The 18,120-nt window shown below is 53.3% G+C and overlaps 8 protein-coding genes across 8 annotated transcripts; 6 read left to right on the top strand and 2 right to left on the bottom strand.

Moving 5' to 3' along the window:
• Positions 1-357: 357 nt before the first annotated feature.
• On the top strand, positions 358-1,917 carry LTS14_004825 (uncharacterized protein; the record flags this gene model as incomplete). Its single annotated transcript, XM_064837525.1, has 1 exon — positions 358-1,917. The coding sequence occupies one exon, from the start codon at positions 358-360 to the stop codon at positions 1,915-1,917; it is 1,560 nt and encodes a 519-aa protein (XP_064694848.1).
• Positions 1,918-2,772: 855 nt separating this feature from the next.
• On the top strand, positions 2,773-3,694 carry LTS14_004826 (uncharacterized protein; the record flags this gene model as incomplete). The annotated part of the gene is made up of 5 exons (XM_064837526.1): positions 2,773-2,847; positions 2,912-3,217; positions 3,277-3,297; positions 3,360-3,518; positions 3,575-3,694. The coding sequence occupies 5 exons, from the start codon at positions 2,773-2,775 to the stop codon at positions 3,692-3,694; spliced, it is 681 nt and encodes a 226-aa protein (XP_064694849.1).
• A 415-nt stretch (positions 3,695-4,109) lies between these two features.
• On the bottom strand, positions 4,110-4,606 carry LTS14_004827 (uncharacterized protein; the record flags this gene model as incomplete). Its single annotated transcript, XM_064837527.1, has 2 exons — positions 4,110-4,351; positions 4,414-4,606. 2 exons carry the CDS (start codon positions 4,604-4,606, stop codon positions 4,110-4,112), a joined length of 435 nt encoding a protein of 144 aa, XP_064694850.1.
• A 620-nt stretch (positions 4,607-5,226) lies between these two features.
• On the top strand, positions 5,227-7,165 carry LTS14_004828 (uncharacterized protein; the record flags this gene model as incomplete). The annotated part of the gene is made up of 4 exons (XM_064837528.1): positions 5,227-6,060; positions 6,117-6,282; positions 6,339-6,375; positions 6,430-7,165. The coding sequence occupies 4 exons, from the start codon at positions 5,227-5,229 to the stop codon at positions 7,163-7,165; spliced, it is 1,773 nt and encodes a 590-aa protein (XP_064694851.1).
• A 592-nt stretch (positions 7,166-7,757) lies between these two features.
• Positions 7,758-9,224, top strand: pnk1 (DNA kinase/phosphatase Pnk1; the record flags this gene model as incomplete). Its single annotated transcript, XM_064837529.1, has 3 exons — positions 7,758-8,933; positions 9,005-9,121; positions 9,171-9,224. The coding sequence occupies 3 exons, from the start codon at positions 7,758-7,760 to the stop codon at positions 9,222-9,224; spliced, it is 1,347 nt and encodes a 448-aa protein (XP_064694852.1).
• Positions 9,225-11,534: 2,310 nt separating this feature from the next.
• On the top strand, positions 11,535-13,137 carry LTS14_004830 (uncharacterized protein; the record flags this gene model as incomplete). Its single annotated transcript, XM_064837530.1, has 2 exons — positions 11,535-11,817; positions 11,867-13,137. The coding sequence occupies 2 exons, from the start codon at positions 11,535-11,537 to the stop codon at positions 13,135-13,137; spliced, it is 1,554 nt and encodes a 517-aa protein (XP_064694853.1).
• Positions 13,138-14,367: 1,230 nt separating this feature from the next.
• LTS14_004831 (uncharacterized protein) lies at positions 14,368-15,326 on the top strand (the record flags this gene model as incomplete). Its single annotated transcript, XM_064837531.1, has 3 exons — positions 14,368-14,612; positions 14,674-14,991; positions 15,050-15,326. The coding sequence occupies 3 exons, from the start codon at positions 14,368-14,370 to the stop codon at positions 15,324-15,326; spliced, it is 840 nt and encodes a 279-aa protein (XP_064694854.1).
• Positions 15,327-15,671: 345 nt separating this feature from the next.
• Positions 15,672-17,990, bottom strand: LTS14_004832 (uncharacterized protein; the record flags this gene model as incomplete). Its single annotated transcript, XM_064837532.1, has 1 exon — positions 15,672-17,990. One exon carries the CDS (start codon positions 17,988-17,990, stop codon positions 15,672-15,674), a length of 2,319 nt encoding a protein of 772 aa, XP_064694855.1.
• Positions 17,991-18,120: the final 130 nt, after the last annotated feature.

Below are 18,120 nucleotides of genomic sequence, written 5' to 3' on the forward strand. Positions count from 1 at the left end.
TTGAGACTGTCTATCAATAGGTTGTATTTCACCAGCAGCTTCATCAGAGGTGAGGGGATGGTGAAGGCGGATGCGAGACGTGCAAGAGATCTGTTGTGCCTGGATCTCGCAGATCTGCGGAGATTTGCTTTGGGCGATCGATCTCGGGCTTTGGAAGCATGTGTGTGCGTCATACACTTGCCTGCCTATGCCATCAATCTATCGCATGCTTCTAGCCTTATTATTATTGCGTGTCGAGCCAGATCTGTAGGACAAAAGATGTAGGAAAACTGACAAGTAAGCGCTCATCTCTTTCTCTCTATCGTACGAACATCTCCAGAGGTCCTCGAACCCTCTCCCCTCCCTTCGATCAGCATAATGGACAACATCCAACAACTATACCATCAAACACTATCCTACCTGACCATGGACCAACCCCTTCCCGCTCTCCATCCAATCCCAGGCACGAAACCGATCACGATCGAGGCTCTGGTCTTGCCGCCCGTGATGTACTATATCGCCTTGCTCTTCCTGCCGCCTCCGCCCCCTCAGGCTGTGGATACGCTGGCTTTCAAACTTTTGCGAAATGGTCTTGCCATTATGGCTGGGATATTGTTCTTTCGGTTGCCATTGGCTTATTATATCCCGCAGAGTATCGGGCTGAACTATCAGCTCAGTCTAGTCGGATTGTACGGTGGCTGCAGAGTCCTAGACGCCTTCTTCATCAGCCCCTTGATCTTCGGCCATATTCCTAGGAGAGTACGGTATGAGCACAAACCACGAGAAGAACCCTCTGCTCTGTCGGCTGGCAGCAGCAGCAGCGGCGGCGGTGGTGCTAGCAAAGAAACCCCGAATTCCAGTCGCAGACGAGTCGGGTATGTCGACAGCTCTGCCACCGCACCCCCGACCTGGGATCGTAGGCCCTCTCTGCCACTGGATAGCTATTTCCCCCTCGGCGCCGTCGACGCGGCAAATTACGCCGTCAACGCCCTGCAGAGGACTCTATCAGGGCCATCGAAGCAAGCGGTGTATCAGCATGAGATCCCTGAAGATGGCTGGCCTCACTCCTTTCTCGATCGCGCGAGCTGGGCTTTGGAACTGGAGATGTCGATGCGGGGCATGGGATTTACGTGGTCGACGGCCGATGTGAGACATACGCGGAAGACGTGGTTGCCTACGATCAGCAACCGATTGCATTCGATTTTCGTTCATGTTCTACCTGTGATTGTCGTTTGCTTGGTGTTTATTCGATATACCTACGACAATTACCTCGGTCCTCCTGGCGACCCACCGCCTTTTGATGGACCTTCGAGGTTCGATACGAGGTTGTCGCTGCCGATGCAGTTGGGTCTTACGGCTGCTTTGGGGGCTTTCCTGATGGTGGCTTTCTCGCTTGCGCATAGTATTTTCGCTATTATCTGCGCGCCTCTAGCCCCCTCACCTTTCGCTTTCTTCCCACCGCTCTATACTACACGGATATGGGAGATCACTTCCGTCCGGAAATTCTGGAGCTATGGCTGGCATCGCCTTTTCGCTCGGTTGTTCGAGGTCTATGGTGTTTGGCCTGGCGAGTACGTCGAGCGAAAACTTACGGGCAAGGGAGCGAATGAGCGGGCGAATATTGGGAAGGTGGTTGGGGGGTTTTTGAGTAGTGCTTTTGTGCATTCATTTTCTGTGAGGAGTGTGTTGGGTGGGGATTGGGTGAAGGCGAGGGGGGAGGCGGTGTTCTTCTCCACGAATGGGGCGGCTGTTGTTGTTGAGGAGGTTGTTAGATGGGTGGTTCTGTCGATGAGGAAGAAGAAGGGCAGGGCTTTGCAGATGTGGTATGATCCCTGGATTGGAAGGGCATGGTGGGTCACTGTTTTACTGTTTAGTGGCCGGAACTTTGCTCGGGGCTGGGTCAATGCTGGGTTGGTTGGCGAGATGGCGGGAAGATGAGCCTGGTCTATTGCCTTGGGTGAAAACGTCCCTTACCAGAGACACAATCGCCCAGGACGGAACGACATTACACGAACACCCTTGCAAGCATGGGCGAGAGCTTCAAGTAGCTCTTCGGCATATACGAAGCCAAAATAGACATCATGCAAGGTCCGAAAGATGGCAACAGAATCCCATGACCAGGGACGCAAGCTTGCGAGCCGTAAGAACTCAGAGATTGAGTCGACAACCATCAGCATATGATCATCCCGACAATCAATAAGCCGGACACTCATGTTACTTCAAGTTCCAATCCTTGGATGCGACAATTTGCAAAGCTGATACATGCCCGTCCCAGTATGCACACTCGTGCTAGCTAGGAGATCTCCTCGGCCAACTCCTTTGGCGACGCATGTTGCCCAGTAGTGCGCAGTGCGATGGCCGGAGCTTTTTGTACTGCCAAGGCTTGTTTCGAGCTCTTAGGACACCAGACCCACCAAAAAGGCACTGCATAAGACCTATATAGGTCGGATGAGACGGTTTTATGACCAGCTCGAGCCGTCACTACGCGCGAAAAGAAGGTGTAAATGCACTGCGACGAGCTGTAGCTATTTTTCATCGGGCACGGACCGTCCTCCTGCTAAGCAGCTTGTATTACGCGGAGAGCATGTATGGTCTTTGCCTTTCTCAAGGAAGCATAAGGCATTACCCTGGTCCTCCTGGAAGCTAGTTAGCAGGTCCAGCTCGCTGCATTAAAACACAAGGTAGTCGTCGCTGCTCCCTTGTAGTACCACGATCCATTTGCCCGACACAACCACGTCGACACCTCACTTGTACCTCATCGACAGCGAGGTAGTCCCATCGTCTAGAGCAACCATGCTAGCGCCACTCGGAATGTTCCTGCTCTTGGCCTGTCTGCTTTGTGCAGATGATGCAGCGCCAGCACAACAAGTATGACCCTGAAACGACTGTGGTACTACTATAGCTAGGCTACGACATGCTGATAAGTCTCCAGGTCGATACCAGAGCGACGATGGCAGCTCCATCGCCATCCATAATCACTGTGACTGTGATCTCAGCTTCTACGACATCTCCACTCGCAAGTTCTGCTGGTCCGACAACAATGACACCAGGCTCCGCACCGACTACGACAGCCGTCCTGAGTTCGCCACCATTCGATCCAGCAAAGTTGACCACGGCGACCATCACGCCCTTCAGCAATACTAAGTCTAGCATGCTTCTCATCTTCACTAATCCAGCTCCTGGCCTCAACGATGATACGAACGATTGCGTCTTTAGGTTGATGGTCGATGATTACAAGGTCAGTGACACTGAGTCCGAGTCTTCGCCTGATTCCATACTGACTTTGCACACTCACAGGATGTCTGGCAAGATTCACATGTACGTGATGCGTACTAACCGACGGCCTCTACCACAGGTCACTAGCTAAGCACTCCATGCAGGGCTTCTGGGCGAAGAAGGACCACCCTGGTCCAGAGCACACGGCGGTCTATCTTGCCATGGATGCACCTAACCCAACCTGCTCGACTTATCGGCGTGAGATCGTCACGGCCTCTGCTCCAGCACGCTTCGAGACCTCTCGCATGCCAGATCCTCCTAAGGTACGTCTCTCTGCTCCCTGCATCTGCTGGGTCTTGTATCTGATATTGCGGCATAGGAGGCAGGTTTTATTTGTCCCAATGCTGGGCCGTGGGGCAAGGAAAAAGTGGATTGCTATCGTGCATTCAGTGACACCCGCTACAATACAAATGGGCATGGTGCCCAGACTCGTGCTTGATTTGTTCTAGTTGTACAGCGTGTGTAATTGGATAATAGAGTGGTGTTGTTCGGAAGCACTTTCACACACGAGCAATCACCACCAAACTTTGACGACAATCGTGACAAAAAGGACGGGTTCGAAAGAACAGGCACCTTGCACAGTCAACTTGTATCTTCCACCGATAGCACGTCACAAGACTTACGAGGACATAGGAAACGTCCAACACAGAATCTCACGTACTTTAGCACACCAACAATCCACCGCAAAATCTGCTCACAGAAATGTCAAACATTGCTGTGTCTCGCTACCTGATGGACTGGTCGACTACTGCCACACGGGCAAGTGCCACGGCATCGACCACTCAATTTCCAGTGTCTCGACTGAACTCATAATGAGATTTCCAGCGACCTCGACTCCACACTTGTCCACCCGCTCAAGCCTCGAATTCAACCATCGTACCATTCTCGTTGTCCCTCTTGTAGGTATCGCCGTAGGAAGTCTCATCACACTTCACACTGATACTCCACCCTCCAGCCGGAAAGGGCACAGTGCCACATTTGCCAAAAGCATCAAGGGGGTCTCCTATCATGTAGGCTTCACCCGCACAGTGGCCTGTGCCGAACACGAAGACTTCACAGCCATCGCCGCTGTCATCCTCATGCACGTCCCTAGGATCTGTCACCAACGGTCAGTGGTCTTCCTATGGCGGTCATACAGGGATCGAACTATTCACGTACGGTAGACAAAGGAGGAGAATCCTCCATGGTCATAGTCTAAGCTCTTACAGTAATTGCTGTCAATCTCGTCTGTCTTGATGGGATCCGTGCAGAATTTGCCTGCAAACCGGGTGAACTGGATGCTGAAATCGCCACGGGCAGTGACCGTGACAACACAACCGGCAAGGGCTAGCAAGCCAAGTGAGAACTTCATGTCTGTCGGAAGTCAGCCAAGGCCGCTCCATGACGGATCCGATCCACTCACCTCTGGATCGTTTGGGTATCAGAAATGACAGCCAGGAAGTAGCAACACACGAAAGAGACAAGATACTTATGCAGTGCAATTGCTAGCGGCCTCCAAGCTGGTCAGCATCAAGGAATGATTTTCTAAACAGACGCCCCGGCTAATATCCACTACTGTTTGCTACAGACGACGGAAGGCGTCGATGGCCATTGTGTAGAGCTACTAAAAGAGCCATGTATTTCATGCTCTCGCATCATAGGAGGCTTTAATTTACCAGTGGGCCCGATCTTGGCAGTAAAAGCTTTCGATTGTGGCTGGTAATCAGGGTCGGGGGTTACTTTCGTGTGTAAAAGACAGCTATTGATCAGGTTGCTGCTTACGAGCTGCTGGCGATTTCCGCCACTATATTGCATGATCTGCAGAAATGGTACTGTCGCCACATCGTTCACATGCTGGAAAGAGCTGTTCCAAAGCGGCTTGGTGTTTCAAAGGCGAGGGATATATAACATGCGACAGTAGCCGGCTTTCGCTCTGTTTGACCTTGCTCGACATACTCCCACGACAGCGGTATCGACAAACAATCCGCCAGCATGGGTATCGTTCTCGCGGTCTTTGCGTTCATCGGACCATTGGTGGAATATGCGGCGGTCGGCGCATTGATAGCCGTGGAAGGGTTTTTCTTCATGACCATCGACGCACTGTTCCCAGCATTCGCAGCAGAAATGGCCGTGGTGGCGGCCGAAGCGGCTGCAATGGCGGCTGAAGCTGGTGGCGTAGGCACAGTGGGATCAGCCATAAGCCTTACAAGCGAGGTAGTGGGCTCGTCACTTGGACTCGAGGCTGGCGCTGATGTTGTGTCGTTTGTAAGCACGGAAGCTTCATCGCTGGTGACTGCGGAAGCCAGTAATGCCTTCATCATAAGTGCTGAGGATGCGATCGCGATGGGGATCACGGACGCGGAGCAGCTTGCAGAGATCGCCGGTTGGGGTTCGATCACGACAGCGTCTGGTAGTAAATCGATCTTACAATCGGGCTTGTCGTCTGGGATGATCTCGGACTTAACCATTCAGATTGCAGACGTGGGCCTCGAAATGCCGGAGTTCGCCCTCGAGGACCTGCCTGATGCTATGTCGACCTATTTCTCCTCCTCTGGATCCAGTATAATGGGCGACCTTCCTGTTGTCGCGGCTGGAGGCCAGATTGTGCCTTACATGGGGCAGACATCGGCGCAAGCAGTGAGCGATCTTGCTGCTGGCGGAGCTATGGTCCAAAGATCTGGCGCACAGATCTCAAAGGGAAAGAATGATACCTTTGACATGAACCAGTACTCCGGCGTCCGACCCAGGATGATCTTGAAGGCCGAAGACAACAAGTACAATCGTGTCATCAGGGATGAACGGCTTGTACTAGTGTGGTGGCATCAGGTATATGATTCCAGCATGAATGCAACTAGGGATGATCGCTAACCATGTTCAATCAGCCAAGTGGTCAGGCGATGGTCTGCTGGGAGTCCAATCCCAAAGCCTGTGGCGCGATCTGGGGTCTTTGGCTTACTTGCTACGACTGGACCAACACCAATGTGCCTCACGACATTGCGAAGCTTCCGTGGCCAAACGTGAACGCCTTCACGCCGAATGGCACTGCCGGTGAGTCTCGCCTTTGGCCTGATGCTGATCTTGTTTGCTTGATGCTGATTTCGAAGTTATATGGTCTCCCGACAAAACATCCGTCACAAAAGGGTAAGCGCACCTTGATTGTCGAAGTCGAGAGGATTGTTAACGTGTCCAATACAGTAAGTGGGCTGCACCCACTGCCGGCGACTGCGAATACTGGGACCGAGACTGGAACCCGGAGGACGCGGAGGAGCGTGTAGAAGAATACGAGCACGCCGACAAAGACTGGGTAGCAGACTCATTTATGAAAGGGTCCTGGCAGCCTCCGAAGTTCAGAGCGGCGCCTTTGCATCAGAAAGTCAACATGACGAAAGTCTACGCCAACCGCGAGAAAGTAACTGAAGGTGGAACAGACAATCCAGCTAAACAGCATGATGGGTCTGCCTCCGACACACACATCCGACGGCGCCAGGACGTGGGAGAACAGCTGTCGCAGCACTTCTCTAACCTCCCACGCAAGCGGTCGCCTGGCGCGTTGAAGGACTATATTGATGTTGGAGCGGATATCGTACTTGCGCACATTGCAGCGCATCAATCCCAAGGCCTCCTGAAGTCACAGGGTACTCGTGAATCTATCCAGCAAGCGATTGAGGAGATCTCCAAAGCGCACGACAAACATTACAGCGGGAGCTTTGTCGAGCGCATGTCCACGCCGTCCGTAGAATCAGGAGGAACCATAGTCAATGGTCTTGTGGATGCTGTCGTGGCACGTGTGCGTCCAGACGACAGACGTCGCATGGAAACGTTCGCTGTAGCAGCAATGGCAGAATCGCCTCTCAATCGGGCGCTGAATGGCACAGCTTCTCGTATTGACGGCATGGTCTTGAGGTCATTATGGGAAAGAGTCCACGGCTGAGGCGCAGGCGACGTGTCCGTAGCTGCCCATGTGAAGACGCTGGCAGGAGTTCAGCTTGGTCAACAGAGGTTGGTAGTGCCAACAATGTTTGGTGGGCTTCGAGTTGTAGCTGGCGGTCGGGGAGGAATGTCTCCATCATATTGGCACTGTTCAAGACAGTGGATTAGACTTAATTCATCATCGCTTCCAGGATGCACCGCGCTCTGGTCTTGCTGCTCTTGCCGCTGGTGGCAACTTCATCTTGTGTAAAGCTGTTGCTTCCATTCATATCGCGACTCAGCGGGTGTAATGTAAGTGTGGAAGTAGGCGTGGACAGTGAGCATGAGCACGGCCGATAGACAAATCTTGCCTTTGGTCACTACTGTGTGTATGCCCTAAGATTAAACTGTAGTTTTCGGTGACAGAGTGCAGCTTCTTTTGAGAACAGCCAATGGAGGCAGATTGAAGTTCAGGCCCCCACTACGAGCGGTAGCGCGTCTTGGTCCAACACAAACAAGCCCTGTATGCAAGATCCATGAAAATATACACCAAGCAATCAAGAGGACCAAACATCCAAGTGCAATCTCGTCAGAAATGCTTCAGCTCTGTAGCTATGCCGCCGGCCTCGCTGAAACGAGTCACCTCAACCGATAGAGATATATCACCACCGCCAGCAAAACGAAAAGTAACTGGCACAGTAAACAGCAATGTCGTTGCCAACTTCTTTAAGCCTACATCACAAAAATCACCGGAGAAGGTGATCTTTCATGTCAGCGCGGAAACAATACTTGTTGCGCGGTACGAAGATGCTGTCACAGCCAAGCGACCACGACCCCTGAAGATTGCCGCCTTCGACTTTGACGACACGATTGTGGCAACGAAATCTGGTAATAGATTCAGCAAGGCTCCTGACGACTGGCGATGGTGGCATGCGACTGTACCTGGTCGCCTCAAGCAGTTGCATCATGATGGCTATGCTGTTGTCATAGTCAGCAACCAAGGTGCAGTCAGCCTCCGAGCAGATACAAAGGCACCAAAGGATGGCATGCGCAGTCTAAACAACTTCAAAGGCAAAGTCACAGCAGTATTAAATACACTGGAGCTTCCGATTACACTGTATGCTGGCACTGGACCAGACTTGTCGCGTAAGCCGAGAACTGGAATGTGGCAACAACTGCTGAAGGACTATGGCTTGTCCGATGATGGGGACATCGATCACGAGAACTGTGTTTTCGTTGGAGATGCTGCTGGACGTGAAGCAGATAAAGCCTCTGGCACGCGAAAAGATCACGCATGTTCGGATCGAGACTTCGCAGCTAACGTTGGGATTTCTTTCCAAACTCCCGAGGAGTACTTTCTAGGCGAGCCAGTGAAGTCATTCATTCGGACTTTCGACCCAGCTTCTTATGTGAACGTTGAGTTGACAGCGCAGACAGATGTGTCACCAATCGTGTTTACGAAGAAGCACGACGTCGAGCTCGTGCTATCTTGTGGCAGTCCAGGTGCAGGCAAGTCTACCTTTTACTGGCAGCATATGCAGCCTTTGGGTTATGAGAGGGTGAACCAAGATATACTCAAGTCACGAGACAAATGTATCAAAGTCGCAACACAGTGCCTCGAGGATCGTCAGCCTGTTGTGGTTGATAATACCAATGCAGATATTGAAACACGAGCCGCTTGGATAGGAGTGGCCAGGAAGATGAAGGTCCCGATCCGATTGGTCTACTTCACTGCATCGGCAAAGCTGTGCGAGCATAACGATACAGCGAGAGCTCTTACCGGCCACCTGGTCAGTCCTTGTGCAAATTACCTTCCTCGTGGCAGGTTGTTGCCGCGCTGGCGGTTGCTGACCGCTTGCAGATGAACCCTGAGAAGAGAACAATGTTGCCAAAGATGGCATTCACCGGCTTCACAGCTCGGCATCGTGAACCGCGTGTTGAGGAAGGCTTTGAAGACATCACCAGAGTTGATTTCAAGGTGAGGTAAGTGCAGGTATTGCCGATGCCGATATGCTGACCCTCAACAGTTCGAAGGCTCGGACGAGCAGAAAGCACAATGGATGCGTTATTGGATCTCTTGAGTAGGCGATTCATTGCATATGGTGCCAAGCTCTACGCATTCCACTACCGCCGCGCGAGCTCGTCGAAGATGCAAGCACATCTACGAATAGCGAAGGGTGCATCTGCAGGTGCGTCCGGAGCGATCGCATCGAACAACACGGCATTCACACACATGAAACACAAGCTGCCAGTACCGACCGCAGAGGGACGGATGCTCTGCCAGAAAGTGCGCCCAACTTCGATCATGCTCGGTAGCAGGACGACTTTGCATATCTTGCCAGGAGGTAGCAATGAATCGCATAATCGCAGCCACAACCAATCGACAGTCTGGCAGTCGTCGATATCTCGGCTTTGATACGCATCTCCAATATCGTAGCGATCAACATCTGCTATCGCGATACATAGCGCAAGGTTGTGAACCACGATTGCCAGCCACTCTCCCATCCTCCTGGTCGTTTCCTCCCACTGACCAGTACGTTTTGCCGGCAGAAAAGCCATCAAGGGATCATTATGCATAAGCGAGGTATCTAGCTGCAGCGTGGTCTCCGGGTAGAGGCAGTTGGCCACGTTTGCAAACGGCGGGGCTGCAGCGAAAACCGTTTCTCCACCCCATCCCTTCGATGGTTGGGCACGGTGACGTGACGATGGATGGTTTTTCTTACAGCATTCATTTCTCGAATCTGCAGCGACTTTTTTTGTGTGCTCTCACTCAGATCACGTACCAAACTGCAGACAAGCGATGCTCGCACTGTGTCGCTAGAACTGAGGTTGCATTCTCATCAACATGATTACTATGAGGGCAGCAAGCGCAGTTTAGCCGCTTGTGGAGATCCGCAGTGGAGATGCGTCGAACCTGCAGACAAGCTGGAGTGCGGTGGCTGACGAGGCCTCTACGATGCCAAGACGTTTTCAAGCAGCTCAATCACTTTCTACCCGTTCATGTGACCATTCTATCAACCGCTCGAAAGAAGCAAGGTTGGACGCTCTGGATTGAGCCACAGAACCACAGCGTCCACTGACGAATGCAGTCGAGAGCACAATCTCGAACATTGAGCAGTCACGGGTTGTACAGCCGCCCGCGTAGTCCAACCCTGCATACAGACAGGACCAAACCTCGATCGAGTGAATTGTTTGGCTGGTGGCACACGAATAATTGCTATTTGCGACAGTAACACAAGCAAGCGCAGTCTCCCTTGTGTGGGGGAAGATAGATGACAGGTAGTCGGCGCATCGTCTCGCTAGGTCGCACGAGACATTATTCGCAACGTGGAACAGACAGGTATCGACCTTGCGCGGCAGCGACCCTCTAATGAATTACCAGCAACTCCATGCCTTCTTTTAGGCAATAAGTCGCTCAAATGTGGCTCGTTGGCTATTTCCTTACGGACAGCAGGCCCAGTACGCCGACGTCTGCAGCATAACCGCATCATCAGGATTTTATGCGGGCGGGAATGCTTTTTGATTGTTACTGCAGCTGTTGGTGCCTCGGCGGGATCGCTTTTTGACAAGGGAGAGCTTGTCCGGCACCGAAGTCGCAACGGACTTGCAGCTGTCGCGAAGCTTCTGTGACGCCTCTAGTCTGTCGACCGTCTGGTCTAGTAGCTGTCTCGGTTACGGCGCACTCTCTCGGACATGTCACCAAATGTTGGAAACTTGGTTGCCGGGTATTTGTGTAACGAATGTGTGATGGATTGAAAGCTCACCAATTCGAAAGTGCGCCGCGGAAACAAGGACATCGATCCCGGCCGTCGGACCTGCAGAAGACTCTGTAAGCGATCGGGCAATGGTTTGGCTTTTTCTCATGCGTGCACTTTGATGCGGTCCAATCCGGTACCTGGAAATGTTGCCGTGCCGGACTCTTCTAGCGTGAACCCACAAGAACTCACCAACCTACTAGCCAGGAAATCCCACAAGCACTCGCGAGTTTTGACAGCTTCGTCCTTCTGCAGCTGCTTGCGCGTGTCGATCGTGTCTGCGACAATCGTCGTCGTCAGTCTCTTGCTCCCTATCCACCACCATCCCCTCCTCGTGTGCCATCCTGTCTGTACGCCATCTGCAGAGGCGCAAACCTGACAAATAAGAAGCCGACCCAGGAACCGGAATCTGAAAGAGACGCGACTCGTGCCAACGCACCATCTCCCGGCGAATGAGCGATTCTAGCGATAGAACTAAGCCACTTAGATCGATTCCGAACGTGCATGCATCAATACGATATACAACATGTCTGGAAGTTGGCAGTAGGTGCCAGCGTATGAAAAATAAACATCATGAGCAGGGTGCGCTCCTTTTCTTTCCCGAAGCTGTCGATGTCAAGGCATGAAGAATCAACCATGGCAGCATTAGAGAATCCCAAACATATGTCGCCGACACACTCGCGCAGCTCGTCTGGCGCTTCTACAACCTCCTCGCCAATCACATCCACGTTCTCCAACCGCAGCCACAACCGCTGCCCAAGCTCGAGCTCATCTTTGGCCGCTGCGCCAGATTCGCCACTGAATGTCAACAAGTCGGCTCTGCATGATCTTGTGGAGGACCCAGCGGAAGACCCTGTAGAGCGCGATGGCTCCATGTTCGATGCCCCGAATTTAATGGCGGACGAGCCACTATGTATTTGTGAGTCTGAAGGCATATGACTGGCAAAGATCAGTACTGACTGTTGCAGGCGATACACCATTCTGCGAGCATATGCAGACGCCAAGACTATCACAGGCGATTGTGGCATCTCCCACAACAGCCACTCCAGAATGGACGCCGGGCGACGACTACTTGATGGCTGGCGAGCACTCTGGGACTCGATCGCCAAAGCGACGACGGTCTGGTGAGCACTCCGCAGACAGCCTGACCGCACGACTCAGTAGACGTTGGCCATCGCTATCAGTGAAATGGAAAGATCGCAGACCGTCGATGTCGGTCTCCAATACTACTATCCAGAGCGCACCAGCTTCGAGAGCGACTTCGGTACGAAGCCCATCGCTTCGACGAGCTGTCGCGCCATACACATCCGACAATATGCAAGCTATGACACCACCGATCACACCAGTGGACGTGCAGAACAGGGAGAATGTGCTTGGTCGTCCTCGAGGAATGTCCAGGCCACAAAAGCCTGCTGAAATCATGATCCCCGAGACGCCATCGATAGAGCCTTCTCCTGAACCACAGGAGCTTGCTAGCACTCCACTGTTACCACCTATGAGCGACAATTTCTTTGGTGGTTCGCAAGAACAGCTGCAGTCGCCCTTGCAGTCCCCAACTGTGGCAGAGCCCGGCTCGACAGTATCGGTACTGGGCACGCCTGCGATGACGCCACTCAATGGTGCCTTACCTACTCCACCGCTATCATCACAACCATCCATTACGTCCTTTGGAGTGCTTCGGGCCGCTCAAGCACTGCGGCCATCTTCTGAGATCCCACACATGGCAATATCCGAAGAGTCGGATCCTTGGGCTATTAAGCTCGGGCATGCCAACTTCCACATCACGCCCGAGCCCTACCTACCCAATGTCTGCGACCTGCAGACCTGCAAACGACTTTTGGACGACTGGGAGTCGGCGAGAGTGGAGTATATGCGCCAAGCTTCTCGGATTGCCGAGCACCATGGACCCACCTCACAGGTCTACAGCTATACCGAGCAGAAATGGGCAGAGATTGATGACCAATGGCGGGCTTTCCACCAAGAGGCAAATGCCATAGCCGGCGTTAGCTCAGACACCACAAGGCACCAACCCCTGGGCGAGACACAACCACTGTCCAAGGTACCAAGTCTTGAGAAGACTCTCAAATTTAACAACATCGACGAACAAGCCATCATGGCACCGATGGTCCAGTACGCCAGGATCCAGCCCCAGCCCACACGCAAGCAGGCCCTCCTCAAGCTCTTCACCGATCCTGCATCGCTGCTCGGAGGTCGTTCGGCCTTCAGCTTCAAGCGATAGCACAACCTCATAGAAATCAGATCTACGCGTATCACGAATCAATACGAAATCACGAAACACATCCAGCAGCATAGCATTGAGAGTTCCGCATCTGAGCATCTCTGCCCTCACGCAAGCATACATCTATCACGACTATCACGCCATCAATAAAAGCCTTCTTCAAGGACCAGCGTCGGCGCCCGCAATAGACTCCCAGTGGGCAAAGGCGCATGTATAGAAAAGTTGGTCTTCTCGGTCAGATCCTCACGGGTCGAAAGTTCTTTTTCCAACCATTGGCTTGACAGCTAGAGACGAATTTACTTTGTGGCATATGGGCGGTAATCTGTATCATAGATACCCTATCAGCGGATATCGTCAAGCGTACGAAAGACACAAGCCTTGTGGAAGGGTGTGTTGGCGCTCGACGAGACAAGTGACCTTGTTGTATATGGGTAGTAAAAGCTAGTATACCTTAACGAACGGCCTTTCCAATGATCCGTCTTTGTTGCCTTTCCAATACACGTTCGGTGGGTCAGCAAGAGTCGACATCACAGAGCTTCGAGAAAGCACTGTCCTTGTTTGGGTAGTGCTCTTTGCTGTCTCGGTAATACGTGATTCGGGCTGCAAGGCTCACGAGCTTTCCAGTACCATATAGCAATCGCGTTCTTCTTCAGGCAAGACTCCATGGCGCTATAGTATATTGGCCGTCGAGCGACGGCTCGGCGCGTAATCCCATACATACACATCACCTATGATTAACACAGCCTGATGCATGTACCAAGACCCTCAGCCTCACCTCTGACTCTGCGACTCGTCCGTGGCCCAGCGCCACCAACTGGATCTGCACTTCGCTGCACCTTCACCACTACCGACCTCGAACCTTGTGCTGCAGTCTGCATGCTGACTGCAACTTGTTTCAAGACCTCTCACGCGTTCACAGGGACCGCCCGACGCCATGATCTTTGCATGTGGGAACCTAGATAGGCGTGGCGGTCCGTATCGGTGTTGCAGTGTGAGAACCAACAGCTGAATGGGATCGGCTTATGGGAAGCATGTTTCACCAATCTCGCTGCCTCGATCCTTCCCGTGCGGTAGGTTGGCGGACAGATACGAGGACATACAGTAGCTTGCCTTTTACTTGACGTCCTACGGTAAGCTATCGTCGCTGTCCTGCTTCTTCTCAGCATTTCTCACCTTCCTCACACCACCCTTCACCTCAACAGGTCTGCGCTCTGGAAGCGGAGGGAGACGATGGTCGGGCTCTCGCTACTTCACCCGACGAGATTAAAGAGACAAGCTACTCTACTCAGCGAGAGTGTGGAGGATGGGCCCCAGCGTGTCCTGCTCGTCCTCACCGCCGTCATCGCATTTTGCAACTTTGCTTTCTTCATCGTGGGCACTTTCGTTGCGGCAAGGATAGACTATGGATGGTATGGGGAGCCTGGCGGGCCGCCGGAACCACTGCACAAGGAAGGGACTATCGTCGTGGACAGAGCGTGAGTGGCAATCTTTGGACAAGACTGCTGTGTTGTGTACTTGGGACTAACGGGTCGCCAGCGGCCTCGTCTTCTTCTACTGCCCCATTCCTCTCATCTTCCTCGCCGTAAGCGTCTTCGAGATTCTGCAACATCGCGCTAGCCAACCCTTCCGACCCATCCTATCACTGGTTTGCGGCGGCCTCGGATTACTTGCATGGCTTATCCAGTTCTCGCTACAGGGAACCTGTATCCTGCCTACCAGCCGCTTCAACACTACTTCTGCGGAAGCAGGCTGGTGTGCTTTTGAGCTGAGACAGTGGGATCCGAGGAGCTATTGGAGTAGTGGGTTGGCTGTGACTTGGTATGTCACTTGGTGTGTCCTCGTGATGGGCGTACTGTAAGTACAGTCTTTCATGCCTGTGCTGCCAGGATACAATCGTTGATGTGGTTGCTAGCTATCTTACCCACCTCGTCGTAACCTTATCCTTCTTCCTCCGGCAACGACAAGCAGCGGGCAAACAGAGCATCATGCCCCACGCTTACCAATACCACTCGCCGCTCGAGGAGAGAGAGATGCATACGAATCGTGATATTCCGGACAGAAGTGCTACAAATACTCCGTTGCCCGGCGGTCACACTCGCACATCTAGTCATCCCCCAAGATACGGCGATGGTGGGATCTTCCATGAGGAACTCGATCAAGAGGAGAAGACGGAGAGGGACATGGTATGATTCTAGATCTTTACAGTTGTATCCTGACACTACGTCTATCCAAGTCTACATGCATACGTTCATATCTGGTCTTCCGTACTTGCACGAAGGGCCTATGAAGAGCACTTGGCTTGCTGTTCTGCCTGCTGACACGTCTAGATACCGCATCGTGACAGTAGTGGTGCTCGCCATCGTGTCTTTCAATGCTTGTCAGTATGTCTTCAATCCCAGCGTTGGATCTCGACCCGTCCACAGGGGTCGTGGGCGGACTACTTGCGACAGCATCGTTCCTGGCCCGAGGCTGTCCAAGAGACAGAGCTGGAGATGCCGTTACATGCATATCATCACAACCGCAGTCAACCCCCACTACTTCCCCTCCCCACCCCTCTTCTTCTCCCTAGCCTTCAACCCCTCAACCCCCTGCCCCCAAGCCCCAGCCTTAGGGCCCCACCTCGTCGTCCCCCAAATATGGCTCAGACTGAACCTCGGCGGCGGCTCCTTCGAATTCCGCCAGGGACTAGTATTCTCCTCCTCCACGATCTTACTACCTTCTTCGCGTCGCCGGAAACTTCGCGAGTCCCGGCTTGAGTCTTCTATTGCTGGCCCCATGCCGATGTCGGTTGGTGTCATGGTGCCTGCGACGCCAACGGGCATGCTCATGGCTGCCGCTGTGGCGGCGGCGGCTGCGGATTGCTGTTCGAGGACCGTTTTCTCCCACATTCGGACTTCGACGGGTAAGGGCCGATGCCACCCTTCTTCCTCCCGTGCCCACCATTTCGCGCCACACATCTCCCACAACCGGCTTTGCGCCCGCTTATAGGCGAACATCTCGTCCTCGCCGGTGAACTTGGACGTCTTGCCAAAGTCCGGTCCCCTCGTGCTCGGGGCAGAATACCGCACCTCATCCGGATCAATAGGTCCGCGCTCTATTTCACCATCTGTCCCACCGAATGATCGGCTGAAGGCACCGCCTTTCCTCTCCGGCTTATTGGGTGGATCGTCTTCGAGCTGATGTGCGTTCAGCAGACCGGCTAGTCGAGCGTGCGTGTAGTCTGGCTCGGGATCCGGCTCAGCGTAATTCGGATTAGTACCTAGGATATTCGGCCGGAAAGGCGCGGTAGCATCTTGGTATACCTCTGAGATTGTCTCGGAGTATACACTATCGCCTTCCTCCTCTGCGCCGTCCTTGTCAGGGAAGAACAGGTCATCTGGGCCTGCGGCGGCGTGGATGTAGAGTTTGCATCTGCATTCATATAAGGCGTCGAGGAGGGTGATGAAGCGTCGGGCTTCGTTTTTCATGACGAAGGTCAGGATAGGGACGTCGGTTAGGATGAGGGTGTGGAATGTGGAAGCGAGGGTTATGTAGTCTGCCGGGCCGAAGGAGCCCTTGCAGAGGTCGTCGAAAGTCCATTTAAGAGTGCCGTTGTAGGTGTAGGGGATTGTGATTGTGCGGCCGTAGACTTTGAGAGTGGTTGGTTGCCAGGGTGTGTTGTCCAGATGTGTCTCGCCAGTCGCAGAAGAGATGGCAACAGCGATGGTGCTATCCTCTTCTGCCACAGTGTTGTAGAATCGTGGTGACTTGATCGTAGCTACCTCAGCCTGCTCGGTCTCAAGGTCAGCAACAGGCCACCCAGCCATACCAGCACCGTGCTGCAAGTCCCTGTGCTCATCCTCCCTCCACTCTTCGAGCACCCTCTCCACATCCTCGAGCTTGACGGGCGCAATGCTCCCATTTTCGATCCGTCTGTAGTCCTTCCCGCCATTCATCTCCCAGACCTCACACCTTGCCTTCAGCACATCTAGAAAAGCAGAGAATTCGTTCTCGCCACCGAAGAGAGCATCACTTTTCGATTTCCTTCTTGACCAGAATTGTCGACCCAGTGACTGTAGTCTCGAGGGAGCGGGAGCGGGTAAGTCCATCCCAGCTGCTTTGGCTAGTTCTTCGGGCATGCGATTCGAGGTTGCTACTAGTACGCCGCCGAGATGGAAGAACGAGGTCATGAGATTTGTCAGGATCTTACTTGCCGCACGGTCCGGCATCTGGAACTCATCCAGGAATAGAATGGGGTGGGACTGTACCATGTCCTTTGCCAGCCAGAGGAGGGAATAATCGTCTTCTATCGCGATACTCGCCGCCTGACGACTGATCTCCCGATCTCGGCGGAAGGCTTCTAGTTTCGCTAGAGTCTCGAGCATGAAAGTGTTGAAGTGCGATCGCCGCTTCTTGCGGTTCGGCAGGCAGTCGGCGAAGAGGTCGATGAGCATGGACTTTCCGGTACCCACCTCACCATGAACCATCAGGCCCTTGGGAGAGGAAAGCTGCATCGCGGCCTCATGATTAGTGAGTCGTCTTGTCAAGGCAAGACTATCTCTCTTCTCCTTCGCCGCCCAGAAAGATCGCCAGGTGCTCTGCCTGGTAGTCCGGGCAGACGGGGTGGGGACATCTTCGCTGTTGACCGGTAGTCCGGCACTTTGTTGCGCTCGCACGGCTTGTGAGATCTGGTCCAGGCGGGTACTGTACTCGACTTGGGGCTCGTAGTCCTTGAGGCGATCGTAGAGTTTCTGGAGATGGATTGCGAGACGGAATTGAGATTGGTCGGGGACGACTTGTTGGGTGGCGACGAGGGCGCGGTATTTGACTAGTGGATTTGTGATGGAGAGGCTGGTGGCGGCTGCTGTAGCCATTGTGAGTTTGGTTTCACGATATCATGGCGGAGGAATATGGGTATACCATGGAGAGAAGTTGAATGTCGATGACCACTGGCCAATGGCGTCACGATATCGATGGCCTACATCGATGGCTCGAATCGCAAAC

This window comes from Recurvomyces mirabilis (genome assembly GCF_035927965.1).
Source record: "Recurvomyces mirabilis strain CCFEE 5264 chromosome Unknown scaffold_11, whole genome shotgun sequence".
In the NCBI taxonomy this organism is placed as follows: domain Eukaryota; kingdom Fungi; phylum Ascomycota; class Dothideomycetes; order Mycosphaerellales; family Teratosphaeriaceae; genus Recurvomyces; species Recurvomyces mirabilis.